This window comes from Pocillopora verrucosa, chromosome 8, assembly GCF_036669915.1.
Source record: "Pocillopora verrucosa isolate sample1 chromosome 8, ASM3666991v2, whole genome shotgun sequence".
NCBI classification, from domain to species: domain Eukaryota; kingdom Metazoa; phylum Cnidaria; class Anthozoa; order Scleractinia; family Pocilloporidae; genus Pocillopora; species Pocillopora verrucosa.
The window spans coordinates 16,523,868-16,536,822 of record NC_089319.1 but is presented as its reverse complement, the minus strand read 5'-3'; the positions used below and the strand labels follow the sequence as shown (position 1 = coordinate 16,536,822).

The following is a 12,955-nucleotide window of genomic DNA, read 5'->3' as shown; positions in this document are numbered from 1 at the left end:
ACACAGAAAAAAGTAAAATTTTACACATGATAAACAAAAAAAAACAAAACTTTTGACTGGAAAGTTAATGTGACACTCAAAATGACATGAAGATTCAGCCCAACTCTCCAAAGTGACTTTTCAAATTAACAATTTTATTCATGGCCTGTTCTACAACTAAAAATAAGCTCTTTCCTAAGGCAATCATCTTGTGATGCCAAGTGTATTTAAAAAAAAAAAAAGGTTTTAAAACTGTGCAAACTTTGTCCACTTTGTATCAAAAAGTAAGCATTGTTAATTTGTTTAAGTTTTGTTTGTCTCCATTTTTTTGAAAAGTTCATCTGCATCTTCACTCGTTTTCACTCTAATTAAATATGTTGCAGGTTTGCTGTTGTCTCCTTCAGCATCTTTGGAGAAGAGTGGCGGATTTGGAACAGATATTAACATTACATTGTTCTTCCCTGATCTACTGATTGGAGTGTTTTCTGCCAGATACACGTTCAACACTATTTTTCCAAGGGCTGTATCATTCCGCACCAGCAATTGAGTTTTTCCTTCAAGTTTCTTCAAGTTCAGCATCCCAATTCCCAGTTCAACCCAAGATGATTCACGCTTAAAAAATAGCTTGCACCTGATGGAATGGAAAGCTCCTTCTTCAGCTACCACAACACTGGAATAAAATGTGAGCAAAAATAACACATTATTAGTCAGGGATAATGTCTATATCGTCAAGTCCAATTTTACAAAAACAACATTTAACAAAAAAGCAACAATCTCCACCATTTAAACAAAGATGAAACAGAGATATGGTATGATAGAGAATAAAACGTGTGACATGGAATTTCTCTTTGAATGTTCAACTAGAAAACTCATGCATGAGTGCAGGGAATGAGTGAGATAATTATAGATTAAAACACGATTATCTAAACACCACTGGCCTTCACTTACAAGAAAAGTTTATTTCATCAGTTGAATGAGAATGATGAATGCATTTTTTTCATCAACCTGAGAGAGTGTCATGAGAGGCCAGTGACACGACGGCAGCTTATTGGCAATATCCAACACATGTAAAAACTATTGTCAATTTACAAATGTCCAGTTATGGCTATTCTAAGGGCTGTAATTCCTTGTTAAACACCACAGTTTATACAAATCTATATTGATTCACACACTTTATGACTCCCTTGGAGTCCCACTAGGGTTTCACAGTATCATAGGAGACAACAGTCTGTAACCAAACAGACAAAAAAAAAATATCTCTTAAAAAGAAGAACCTTTCCATAACAAAAAAAAAAGAGGAGTTTACTCCACTCTGAGATATTCTACTATTCATGACTTGATCACCTTTTTGGTTTAGGAACTTCTTCCTCTGCATTCTCTTCCCCTGATGTTCCAGGCTGACTCTCTGCAGCACTCATCTCTGAGCTTGGAGCTTCTACAATTAAACAACAGAAAATCTCTAAAATTAGTTGTATAATGAAACTAGCTTCATCAAAAGAGTATGACAGCACTCAGCCAACCACAGTACTTGCAAATTGAAGCCCTATTCACTCCAAAAGGTAAAGGATATATTCATGCAAACCCGCTGGCAAAGGCACAGGGAGCAGAGGAGTTAAATTTGACTGGATTTCTTTTAAATCAATTGCAGCAAAGACTTCATCTTGTTTATAGACTGTTGATTTATACTACTGCACTAACACTCTGTTGAAATACAATCTGTGTCAATGATGGGCAAGATAAAGGATCACTGTTGGCTTCAGAGTGAAATAGATTATGGTAAATCTCTATGCTTGATAAATCATATCATTCTCTTGTAATCTTTGTAATGCTATACCATTTTCACTTTGGTGGGGGTAGAACCAATAACCAGTGTATATCTTTTTTTTTTTAAATTCCAAAACCAGATATCACTGCAGAAAGTTAAAGGACTCGTGTTGAGTTGTTTTGCACAAAAGATGGGATAGTGACTTGTAAGATAAGCAGTTCTTGATACCCAGTGACCCCCTAAGGAGCAAATCCATTGTAAACAGATTATGCAAAATAAATTATTCTCACCTGTATTTAAAGTATTTGATTTGTTTCCTTGTGTTTCTTGTGATGCTTGAGGAGGAGGACCACTGAATGGTGAAAATGAGCTCTCTGCAGGTTGCGAAGATGCGCTGAATGTCACTGACTTTGTTAATGATGAATTTGCTGCGGCTGTTGTTGAATTTGAAAACTTTGAGTCAATGTTCTTCATGTGTTGCTTATAATCATCGAAAATTGGAGATAAATCAACAAATGGATTTGTGTTAAGGTGCTTTTGGATCCAGGCAACAATGCTTTCATTGAGGGCCTTCAGATTATCCTCATAGGAACTTCCCTGAGCTTTGGTTGTCTTTGACTCCTCAGATGAGTTAGATTTGCAGCCATTTTGATTGCTGGATGATGCTTCTGTTGTTGGCTTGTTCAAACCACTGAACATATTTTTTGAACTTGAGGCCAGACTAAAGAAACCTGTTAGTGGTTTGGTGGCAGGTGTGCTAGTTCCAAAATCTGTCGCATTGTTATTTAAACTGCCAAAACCAGAGAATCCTTGGAAAACCCCTTTACCCTGCTGAAACAAGAACAATTAATTTTACCCCTTTAGCCCCATAGTCAAGATATAAATTCTTGCTCTGTGGTTTCCATGCATTTTCTTACGGCAGTTACTGTGAAAATTGTTTTAAGGTTAGCAAATTTTTTTTGGTGACCAGTTCCTTAATTCTCATGATCCTTAATTGCTCTGATATTGTGAGCAGGAATTTGATGCTGATCACTCTAACAACATGTTCAGCAAACAAATTTGTTAAACTGGATAAGGTACCAGCTTAATTTCCAGCAGATTATGTCTAACTATCAATCTAACAACAACATTGTAGAAAGGGTTGACAAAATAAGCTGGCAAATGGTACATTTCATGATCAAATCTGAAAAACATGCCAGCTATCACTAAAGCTTGCCGCTCAGTTTTCAGTATGGAAGCATGACAGCATGACATTTCTGTTACTCAAAATCTTTTTAATAACCCTGCTGTTGAGGTATAATAAGTTATGTTGGACTGACTGTAATTTATCTATGTGGACCACTTACAGTCCAAGTACAGATTATCCACTAGGAGAAATTGAAAAACACACACACTTCTCACAAAGATTAGGGAACGTAGCTCCTGGTGTTTTGGTCTGACTTTGTTATTGTTTCTACTGGCCCCCATTTAAACAGCTTTGAGCTGAACTGGGCCAGCTTGTCTAAATATTGCACACAAAAAAACAAAAACATACAAACATAAAAACATCAAAGAGTTTGCCAGAGAGCACTCTGACAGGTCTACTCCTAAAATACAAAGTACCTGATTATCCGCAGTGTTCACACGTCGTTTAGCCTTGATTATTCTGATGACAAAACAACAATAAGGACTGATGCATAATTAAAAGTTTTTGACAGACAGCAAGCTTGAGTATAAATATTTTTCACTAGCCTGTTTCATGACTTTAACCCTTTATACCCCAAGATCAGTGTGCATATTCCCATACTGCTCTCCATAAATTTCCTATGGTGCTGACAAGGAGAATTTGTTGAAGAATCAAGAGCTTCTTGAGTTGGTGATCATTTCCTAAATTCTCATGACCTTAATGTATGCTTCAGGGGTGTTATTGCAAGGAGAAATTAGATGCTAGTCACTCATAGGGGTCAAAGGATTAAAGATAAGAGGCAAGATGATAAGTGGTATAACACTATCTAATGATACTGCTACAGTGTGTATTGAAGAGGGAAACTGTAGGTTAGTCCTGAACTGTTTTCTTTACTGAAAAGATAAAAGCTCTGTTAAATACAAAATTAACAAAATAGGAAATTTTACCTAGTCTACTAAGTGCATTACCGGTAACTCAAAAATCTTCAGTAAAACAGATTTTCAACAACAAAATGGGCAGTTACTGCACAACACAAGTCTTATTTTAACTTTATTTTCTTTACTCACTTCCTCTTGCTTAGATCCTCAGAAGTTGCAACTTTGAAATGACCAACCTGTCAAATAACAACGTTTAAGTAACATGAGCGAACTTTGGTAATTTGACGTTCTTTAGTGGTTAAGGAAATTGCGCGCCACGCCGGCAACAAATGTACATTTGTAACCGGCCCTCGGGCCACTAAAACAAACCTAACAGAAACATAGCTATGAGGAATGTTAAAAAAACATAAAAATGTAAAATAGACTAAATACTTCTTCTTCGTCTTCTTCCTGATCCCAGTTATCTTGAGTGAGCTCCTTGTCCGCGCCTCTCTTCGCCATTTTGGTGTGCACTACACATGCGCGTTCCAGCCGTAGTAAGAAGCACCCTTCATCCGGGATCTTGCAAGTGCGCTCTCTCGCTTCTGTACGTATTTGGTCATTTCAGTTCCCTTCAGAGACCCGTGGACGGTACCCCTTAACCGTTCAACCTTTCATAGATAACGAGAAATCCCCGCAAACAACGGCCCTCGCTGCTTGATGGAGTTGGAGAAATTGCAGTCGCAGTTGAAAAGCCAACTTCAGCAACACCAGGTAGGCTATTTTCCATTCGGAAGTGCGATTGACAAACTATGTCCACAAGTGTTTTGCATGCAGATTAGGTAGGCAAAAGGTTTTTGCGATTTTCTAACTACCCGAATGCTCATTTACGTCAGGCTGTTATAGGCCGTAGGTTCGAACAGAGAATATTATGGTAGTTCGTATTACAGCATTCTTGGTCTAGAATGGGTATTCTGTCGGCGAAACGAATCCGCGAATTTCTTCGAACTCGAACGAGCGACACGGTACATATTTAATCAATTTTGCTGTGTATACCTCCCCATTAGTTCACTTGAACTTCTAGTAAATGCATAAATTGCGGCGGTCGGTTCGAGTTTCGTTCTTGGCTGTGATTTCACTGATGTTTTCTCTCAATTTTTGTAGATTCTTATTCATCAAATAAAGACAGATCCACAGGTAAAATATATTTTCGCTTCTTTTGATCAGAATGTTTCAGTGTGTTGGGTTTCAATTGTTTTCCGTCGACGCAGTTTTTGAGAAATATTTTCAAACACGGATATCTCTGTTTTACAGAATCCCGACCTTCAGAAAAAGTTACAGAGTCTTCAAGCCCATATTACAAGTTTAAGCGAACAACAGGTAGGTTTATGGCGTAGAGGAGAGTTTATTTAGGGCCAAAAAAGTGGCAAGGAGAGCCATTAAAAAATCACATGCAAATGTAGGAAGGAGATTTTGCTCTGAGACATAGAGGGTGGTGAAAAATTAAAATGCAGGGCATTCATGCTCATAGGAGCCAATCAAAAAGCGACAAAGTCCCGTGGGACTTGCTACAGGTGTGGACACAGCCAAGGAAAAATGTTTTGTCGTGAAGTCAAGTAATGTTGTTGTTTTCTCTCTTTTTACTACAGTTGTCGCAAAACGCTCGAATTACAAGATTTAACTAATAGCGTTTCATGTTTTCGATTCGCTACGATTTTACGGCGTTCATGATCTTTGTTGATCAATGCTCTGATGAACCGGAAGTGAGATCATACATTTTGATGCTTTCGTATCTGTGGAGTGTCAATTTGTGAGACGTTTTTTGCATCTGTTAAAAATTTGTTTTGTTCCATTTTGGACCCTCTGTCACTTTTGACTCTTCTCTACCTCTGTTATAGTTTCAAAGATAACAAACTTATTTAGACTTTCCCTTTCTAGCTTCCAAAAATATTTTGATCTTATATGATAACAACAATACTTTGAACAAGAATTAATTTGGGGAATTTGTGTTGTCTTGCAAAAAGAAAAGAAGAATAAGGGGAAGGAAGGAAATAAAAAATAAAGGGTTCACTTTCAAGGTTCTGACATTTTTTTTCTTGTTTGAAACTAGCTAGTTGATATTGTTCTGATGCATTTTCATTATACTATTAATAACTGTTTTGCAGAGTCATGTTGTGAAGCAGTTGAGGCAAGAATTAATGAACAAAGCAGAATTTAGGGGAGAGGTGAGTTGAAGCCAATGTTACTAGATAATTTTCACAGTTTTTCTTCATAAAGAACTTCTATATCTTGTTGTTGTCTTTTGCTGTCTTGCTTTCACACCTTCCTTTTGAAGACCCATGTATACCAGCATCTTTGAGCACTTTTCCTTTTGTTTTGGCTGGGTTTATTTGATGAACTCTGAGCTCTGATCGATAACTTTCAACTTCATGGAATTCCATGCATGGTTCACAGTTCTCACAATAAATTCTTTAAGTCATTTGCAAGGCTTTTTCTTATTTCCTACAGATAACTAAATACTTTTTTCTTAATTGTAGGAAAACAATGTAAAATCACCACTAAGTGATAACCATTCAAACAACATCACCTCACCGGACAACAAGGAAGCAGTATTTGCATCGAGTAAACCTCTGGTCAAAATAGAGCCTTCCATTAAAATGGAGATGTCAATCAAAACAGAACCACAGGATGTTAAGCCCTTTAAGGTCGCCTCTCAGCAGAAGCCACTGCCGATCCAGCTCCCAAGAATAAAGCCAAAGCCACCACCTGTGGTTCTCGTCACCCCTCAGGTGATGATATTTACATCTTTATTAAAAAAAAGATATATTGTTCTGGTTTCAATAAAATATGGTACAACTGGGTAGTTTAGAATTGCAGTGTTATCAACTGAGTGAATTTAAATTGGCCACTGTAAAGAGTTTCAAAGCTGACATTTTGAGGAACAGCCCTTTATCAGAGGGAATGGAGGGATTGAAAGATAAATTTATTTCAAATCGGCACTCTCAATTCCCATGGTATCAATGAGCACTTTTCATCAAACTAATTTATTCTTGTTTTCTCATCACCATATTCCCACCAATAGTGTAGTTCCATTTTCTTCACATGAACACACACAAAACCTATAATTCTTCCGTTTGCTCTGACAAAGGGCTAATCCTTGAAATGTCAGCTTTGAAACTATCCCACTGATGCAGCATGACAGTTTCTCTAGAAACTTACCCCCCTTTATAGTTTAGAATGGCAGGCTGTTATATTTTTAAGGCACAGAGGACCCTCTCTTCTCAGTGAGGTCAAGCTCCAGGTTCACAATGTCTTAATTGTCATCATTAGTTATCAATTTCACACTAGATCTTGGTCAGTTCCCTTTTATTCAATTTATTATTGTTGCTTACTCAATTTATTTCATGAATTTTATAGACTATTGCCGGTGTGCAGATGAGCCCAATGTTTTCTCCCGTTCATCCTCAGTCTTCCATGAAAGGTTCAGTCAACATTACCACACCTTATCAACAGAATAACAGAGCTCCTCAGAGTTCATTCAGACATGGTGGAAGACCATTCCCTACTCATCATCTTCAGCCAATACTGCCACGCCCCACTCCTCAAAGCAATTCTTTACCAATTCAGGATACTGGAAAACAAGCAATAAAGACTATTGAACCCAAGGTACAAGATTTTTATCATAGGAGCTCTACCATTATTCAATATTAATTCTCCAGTTTTCATCTTAATTTGGAAGCATTTTCTCAACTTAATGTTGACCTGAGTCCTATTCATGTCGACTCTTTACACCCCACAAACTGTATGCATATTCTCCATACTGTTTCGTATAGATTTCCCATGGTTCTTCCAAGGAGAATTTGTGTAACAATCAGAAGCATCTTGAGTTTGTGATAATTTCCTCTATTCTTGTGACATAATTTTTTGATTTAGGGATGATACTGTCGGAAGAAATTAGATGCTTATCACTCGTAGGGGTTGAAGAGTTAAAAGTGTTTGATATCATATTAGGTCAAAGAGATTCTTTTGATAAATAATTTAACATATTTAATCCCAAATATGCTCAAAACGCTGTTTTTTTAATTATCTTGCATGGAGATATTCATAATATTATCCCATGGTGGAAATCAGATATGATTTCAAATTGTTGATCATTCATATTTTTTACATGATTCTGCACTGTCTTTCAACATCACTCCATTTTTTTTCTTTTTGATGTAGAAAATGGAGTTCATGGCTGCTCTTGGACTTATTACACCACAGACGTTGATTGGTAAGAGCTGTGAATGGGAATTTTGAAGGTGTTTACCCCCCTGGATTAGATGAGAAGCTTTTAAAATATATCATATACTTCTGTGTATTTTTAGTTCTAGTTAAACTGTTATAGTTCTTCTTTTGTTAGTGGTACTTAGCTAGTTGCCACTTTCTCTTCTTTTTCCATGTAAAAATGGTATGCAGTTGGCCAATTTATTTTCAACTCATGAACAGAAGATTTCTTTATTCTCTAGGAGGAAAAACTAAGTTTTCAAATTTGAAATAATTTGCGCAATATCCAGCTTGCAAGAGTTAAGGACATAATGGCTCAACTTATTTATGCAATTATCAACAAAATCTACAATACAGTACATTGCAAGAGGCAATATTGGCAATATTTTTCCATGGAATATAAATAGTAATTTGTCAGTATTAGTGTCCAATTAAGGGCTCAAAATTCCTTGTGGTCTCAACACTTTTGAGAGGTATTTGGCTATTGGTGCTTGGATCCTTCAAATAGCTCATGGGAAGTGAAGCGTTATGAATACAGCTAATAGTTTGTTTGAAGACAGATAAAGTTTTAGTGGAAAATTATTGGTGTAGTTTGCCTTTCCTTTTGTATTTCTACGGATAAATTAAGGTTGGCCAGTTTTTTCCTATTTTCAATAACATTCCATTGGCTTTTTCACCTTTCTCTATGCATTAATTCACAAAAATGCAGTGTAGTCATCATTAGACTAAATATTGCTTTACTTTTGTGTTGAAACGACTGCATTTTTGTGAAAATAGGAATTCATGTTCCATCCTAAGATGTTGGCAGTTAACACTGAGTGATCATAGAAGCTTATTATGTTTCATAACACAACCTTGCCACTGTATTTTGTAGAGAGAGGGAGAAAGTGAATGTTTTATATTTGGAAACATTATCCTCTTTCCTGTTTTGAGTTAGGCTTGCGTGATAACAAGCTGTTGCTTCAGTCATTATAATTCAAAGATGTTTCAACATCATAATACTAATGGCACAAGGAATTTGTGATGTAGATTTCAGTTAATCTGCCTCTGACAAGAGATAAAACTGGCAGTCAAAGGTGCTAGGATTGCAATATTGATGTCTCTATGTCAATAAATTTAAATTTGTTTTGTATGATTGCAAAAAAAAAATCACTACTTTTGTGGAAAGCTATACACGCATGCTTTTGGCTCTCTATTTTTACAATGATTTGGTTTTGTTGTCATATTTTGGCAGAAATTCAGCTCAAGAGACAAGAACGGAAAAGAAGGAGTACTTGTATATCTCCACAGAATGCACTAGATATAGACCCAGAGGTGAGTTATGTGAGTTAATGGATTCATTGTGATTCTAATGATCAGTTTAAACTGTATTGTAAATAACACACTGTTTTTAAGCTACTAAATGCCTCAAAATACACTGATTCATGTTGTGGTTTAAAATCCTTACCGGGGTAATGTGGCTCACTCTTATAATCAGCTTATGCTATGCTACCCTTTTGGAGTTGTGTAATCTTAACAATGAGCATGTCTCCAATTTTAAAAAAAATGAACAAGGATCAAGACACAGATGAGAGCCAGGAGTCATATCTGTGGCTATATCTGGAGTTAGTAATAAGGATAACAGAGTGTGTCAAAACATGGGATGAGATTGTTAATTTTGTTTTCAACTGTTAGCTGTTGTAGGATGTATATACTAGAAGGATATTATTTGTATTAAGAATTTTGGAGTCCTCATTAGGAGTGGAATCTCAGATCTTCATGTTTCCCACTTTGATATATGTGCATACTTTTGCTTTATACCAATGCATGATTTCTTTCTCCTCTCCTAGCCCAAACGAATTAAGAAGATAACAATGTTACCAGTTAAAAGAGGCAGAGGTCGACCTCCCAAGTTCAACAGTGCACCAAACTCACCAAAACCTACTTCACCTGTCCCTAATGGTTTTGCTGAAAATGGAAAGCTCAAAAAATTTAAATATAAGCGCTTTGTTACAATGGATTCTCCAGTTGATGAGGTAATAAACTTTTCATTTTATAGTTATTGTATTACATGGAATTCTATTCAAGGGTCACAAAAGTTTGTATTTCAGTTTTCCCTTTTAAAAAATGTTTGGAAGATAAATTCACTCAGCAATAACACTTTTTGTTTCAACATTTGCATGTAACCAATTTTGAAGACTTGCAGTCATTTTGTACATTTTTTCTCAATGATAGTGATCCTACATGTGAGGTCAATACTGAAATATTTGGTGTTTGCTTATGAAAATAATTAATTCCAATCAGAAGTGTATTTCCTTGTTTGTTATGAAACATTCCAAAGGTGTTGGCCCAGATTGGATCTGAGGAACATTTAAACATTATTTAAACTCTTTTGGTCATTATCAAAGGGTATATATGTTTAACAATGAATAGCTCAAGTTTGTAGCATATACACTTTTTCCTGCAATCAATCATATAATAAAAGAGTCAATTGATTTGGCCAAAAATGTTTACTTGCCCCCACAAATTCTCATTTCTTTTTATCTGTAGGATGATAATCATGATGAAGTATGTGCCATCTGTAAAGAGAGTGGAGAACTACTGCTTTGTGACACTTGTAATTTAGTTTATCACATGAGCTGTCTAGATCCTCCGCTAACCTCTGTTCCTCCTGGCATGTGGCTTTGTCCTAAGTGTCGGGTGAGGATCACATTTCTGTAAAATTGTTATATTTGGCTGGTTTGAACTAAGGCCTTTTCGTGATCCAGCTATATGCATACCCTCATTTTTAGAAGTAATTAGGTATTACAGTTATTCAAAAGTCCTTATTGTCTGTAAACAGCATCTTTACATTCAGGGATCAACTAAACTTCCTCTGAGAAAAATTTTGAGTGCAGACATCCAACTTCGTTGCAGACTTAACCCTTTAACTCCCTGAAGTGATCAACATGAAACTTCTCCCTATAATATCTGTACTTTATCCAGCAAACAGGTCATGAGAATATTCAAACTTATCAGGTAGAAGTTGTTATCTTGATCTTACACCAAATTCTCATGACTAATTTACGAGGATATTTGTAGCAGCCAAAGGGGAGAAGTAACAATCAGATCTTGGGAGTTAAAGGGTTAACAGTGCCTTTGTTTTTATTTTAGGAAAGAGTCAAAGAGGATGAACCCATGCCTTGGCCTGGTACTTTAGCAGTGGTACATTCATACTTAGCTCACAAAACAGGTAAAAAGAATATTCATCCACGAAGTTAACTATTACACTACAATTATTAGGTAAATGAGTTGTGGAAAAAGTTTGGTGACAGGGTATTGACTGTAAAATAATGGTGCTGTCACCACCACCTTTCCTCATTTTTAATAGTGACTATTGATTGTGAAAACCTGTTGCCACTGGTAATGGAGCCAGCTTCTCATGTAATTAGCAGGATTTTTAATGTCAGTTGTGTTTTCCAAACTTCATTCACACCCTGCTCAAATGTAAGTCACACATCCATTTCAATTATCAGCCAAACAGGAAGGAGTAAAGTCTACTCACATATAGTTTTATTTATATATGATTAATTTGTATATCACCATTTTCCTCTTATTTAGCAAAAGAAGAAGAAAAGAATAAACTCTTAAAAAGAAGTGAAGAGTTAAAAGCGGAGAGAGTGGAACTAGAGGCCAAAGCTAAGCAGCTCAGTAATGCAATCATGGTAAGGTTACTTTAAGGCCTTTGGAGTGCAGCCAAGGGACAAACAATTTTCTTAAACTTTTGGGAGTAGGAATAGAAAGACTTTAAAAATGAACTTTCTTTTTCTCTGTTACTGTCTTTGCAAATGATTTTTTTCCTTTTGTTTTGCTGCGGACTTTTTTTTTTTTTTTTTGGTAGAGAGGGGGACAATTCTTTTGGACAATTATTTGATTTTGTCTTTTGCATCCACTTACAAAAAATTATGGCTTAAGACCAAGGAAAGGGGTATTGTTGTGTTCATGAGCAAAACACACCTTTCCAAATTATTTAAGTGTGAATTTTGTCTCTCAGTTGGAAATCTTAGCCACTTGATGTATTTGATTTAAAGTGTTTGCTGCAACTATAACTAGGTTTTGATTCATCTCAATAAACAGCCATAGCAAAAAAAAAAAAGAAAAAAGAAAAACATCTTTGGTTTTTAGTTGGAGATTAATGATCTGCATCGAGGGTTGAGATGTCTTCAGGGCAATACTGACAAAATCAGCTATATGTTGCTTCTTTGGAACGCTTGCAATAGTTTTGATAAGTATCTTACTACTTGTTTAAAAATACAAACCTTTCTGCTCAAGTTGTTGAATGGTCAGTCACCACTACCTACTACAGTCTGTAATACAAAATTTAAGTTCATAGTTAGATGGACTAAATTTTTAAGAATTTGTCCTTTTGTTTTTATTTGAACTTAGGAACAGATGCAGGCCAAAAGTGAACTCTCAGCCAGCAACAAATCCGCACAGAATTCTGTTGATAGATTGATTAAATTTATTGAAGTGGTTCAGAGTTTATGACATGAATTAGTTTTTCTCTTGAATTAACTCTGAGAATATTTATTGAAACCATTGTTTTCAAATTGGTTTGTTAATGTTAATTGTTTATCAGAAGATATTTGCTACAAAATGTCGGATTGTATGAACTATTTTTTGGGTTGCGCATATGTTTCAGTGCATTTTGTAAGCGTTGTAGATAATAATATACATAATTAACAAAGAAGATTGTTGCATTTTGTAATAGGAAAGAAAAGCACAGATGTTGTTTGCAAAAGTAATAAAAGTACGTAGTGATACTGAATTTAAGATTGGTTTCTCCGAATTGTGTACCTTGGTCTTTACTGTTAACCCTTTATATTCTCCATATTGTTCTCTATGTATCCTATCAGGTGATAATAAGGAGAATTTGTTTAACAATCAAGAGCTTCTTTAGTTGCG

General features: G+C 35.8%; 2 protein-coding genes across 3 annotated transcripts; one reads left to right on the top strand and one right to left on the bottom strand.

Annotated features, from left to right (window-relative positions):
* Positions 1-113: 113 nt before the first annotated feature.
* On the bottom strand, positions 114-4,293 carry LOC131791249 (nuclear pore complex protein Nup50-like). Of its 2 annotated transcripts, none has more exons than XM_059108595.2 (6): positions 4,220-4,293; positions 3,977-4,023; positions 3,347-3,389; positions 2,035-2,575; positions 1,324-1,414; positions 114-649 (listed from the first exon to the last, which is right to left on the bottom strand). In XM_059108595.2, the coding sequence occupies exons 1-6, from the start codon at positions 4,286-4,288 to the stop codon at positions 283-285; spliced, it is 1,158 nt and encodes a 385-aa protein (XP_058964578.2). In that variant the 5' UTR covers positions 4,289-4,293; the 3' UTR covers positions 114-282. The 2 variants fall into 2 exon arrangements, with proteins under 2 accessions (XP_058964578.2, XP_058964579.2); XM_059108596.2 differs by having other exon boundaries at positions 2,035-2,572.
* A 75-nt stretch (positions 4,294-4,368) lies between these two features.
* LOC131791253 (PHD finger protein 21A) lies at positions 4,369-12,823 on the top strand. Its single transcript, XM_059108599.2, has 13 exons — positions 4,369-4,540; positions 4,931-4,963; positions 5,081-5,146; positions 5,932-5,991; positions 6,304-6,555; positions 7,184-7,432; positions 7,988-8,039; positions 9,267-9,346; positions 9,862-10,047; positions 10,562-10,711; positions 11,165-11,243; positions 11,612-11,715; positions 12,437-12,823. The coding sequence occupies exons 1-13, from the start codon at positions 4,487-4,489 to the stop codon at positions 12,536-12,538; spliced, it is 1,467 nt and encodes a 488-aa protein (XP_058964582.1). The 5' UTR covers positions 4,369-4,486; the 3' UTR covers positions 12,539-12,823.
* The last annotated feature ends 132 nt before the right edge of the window (positions 12,824-12,955 follow it).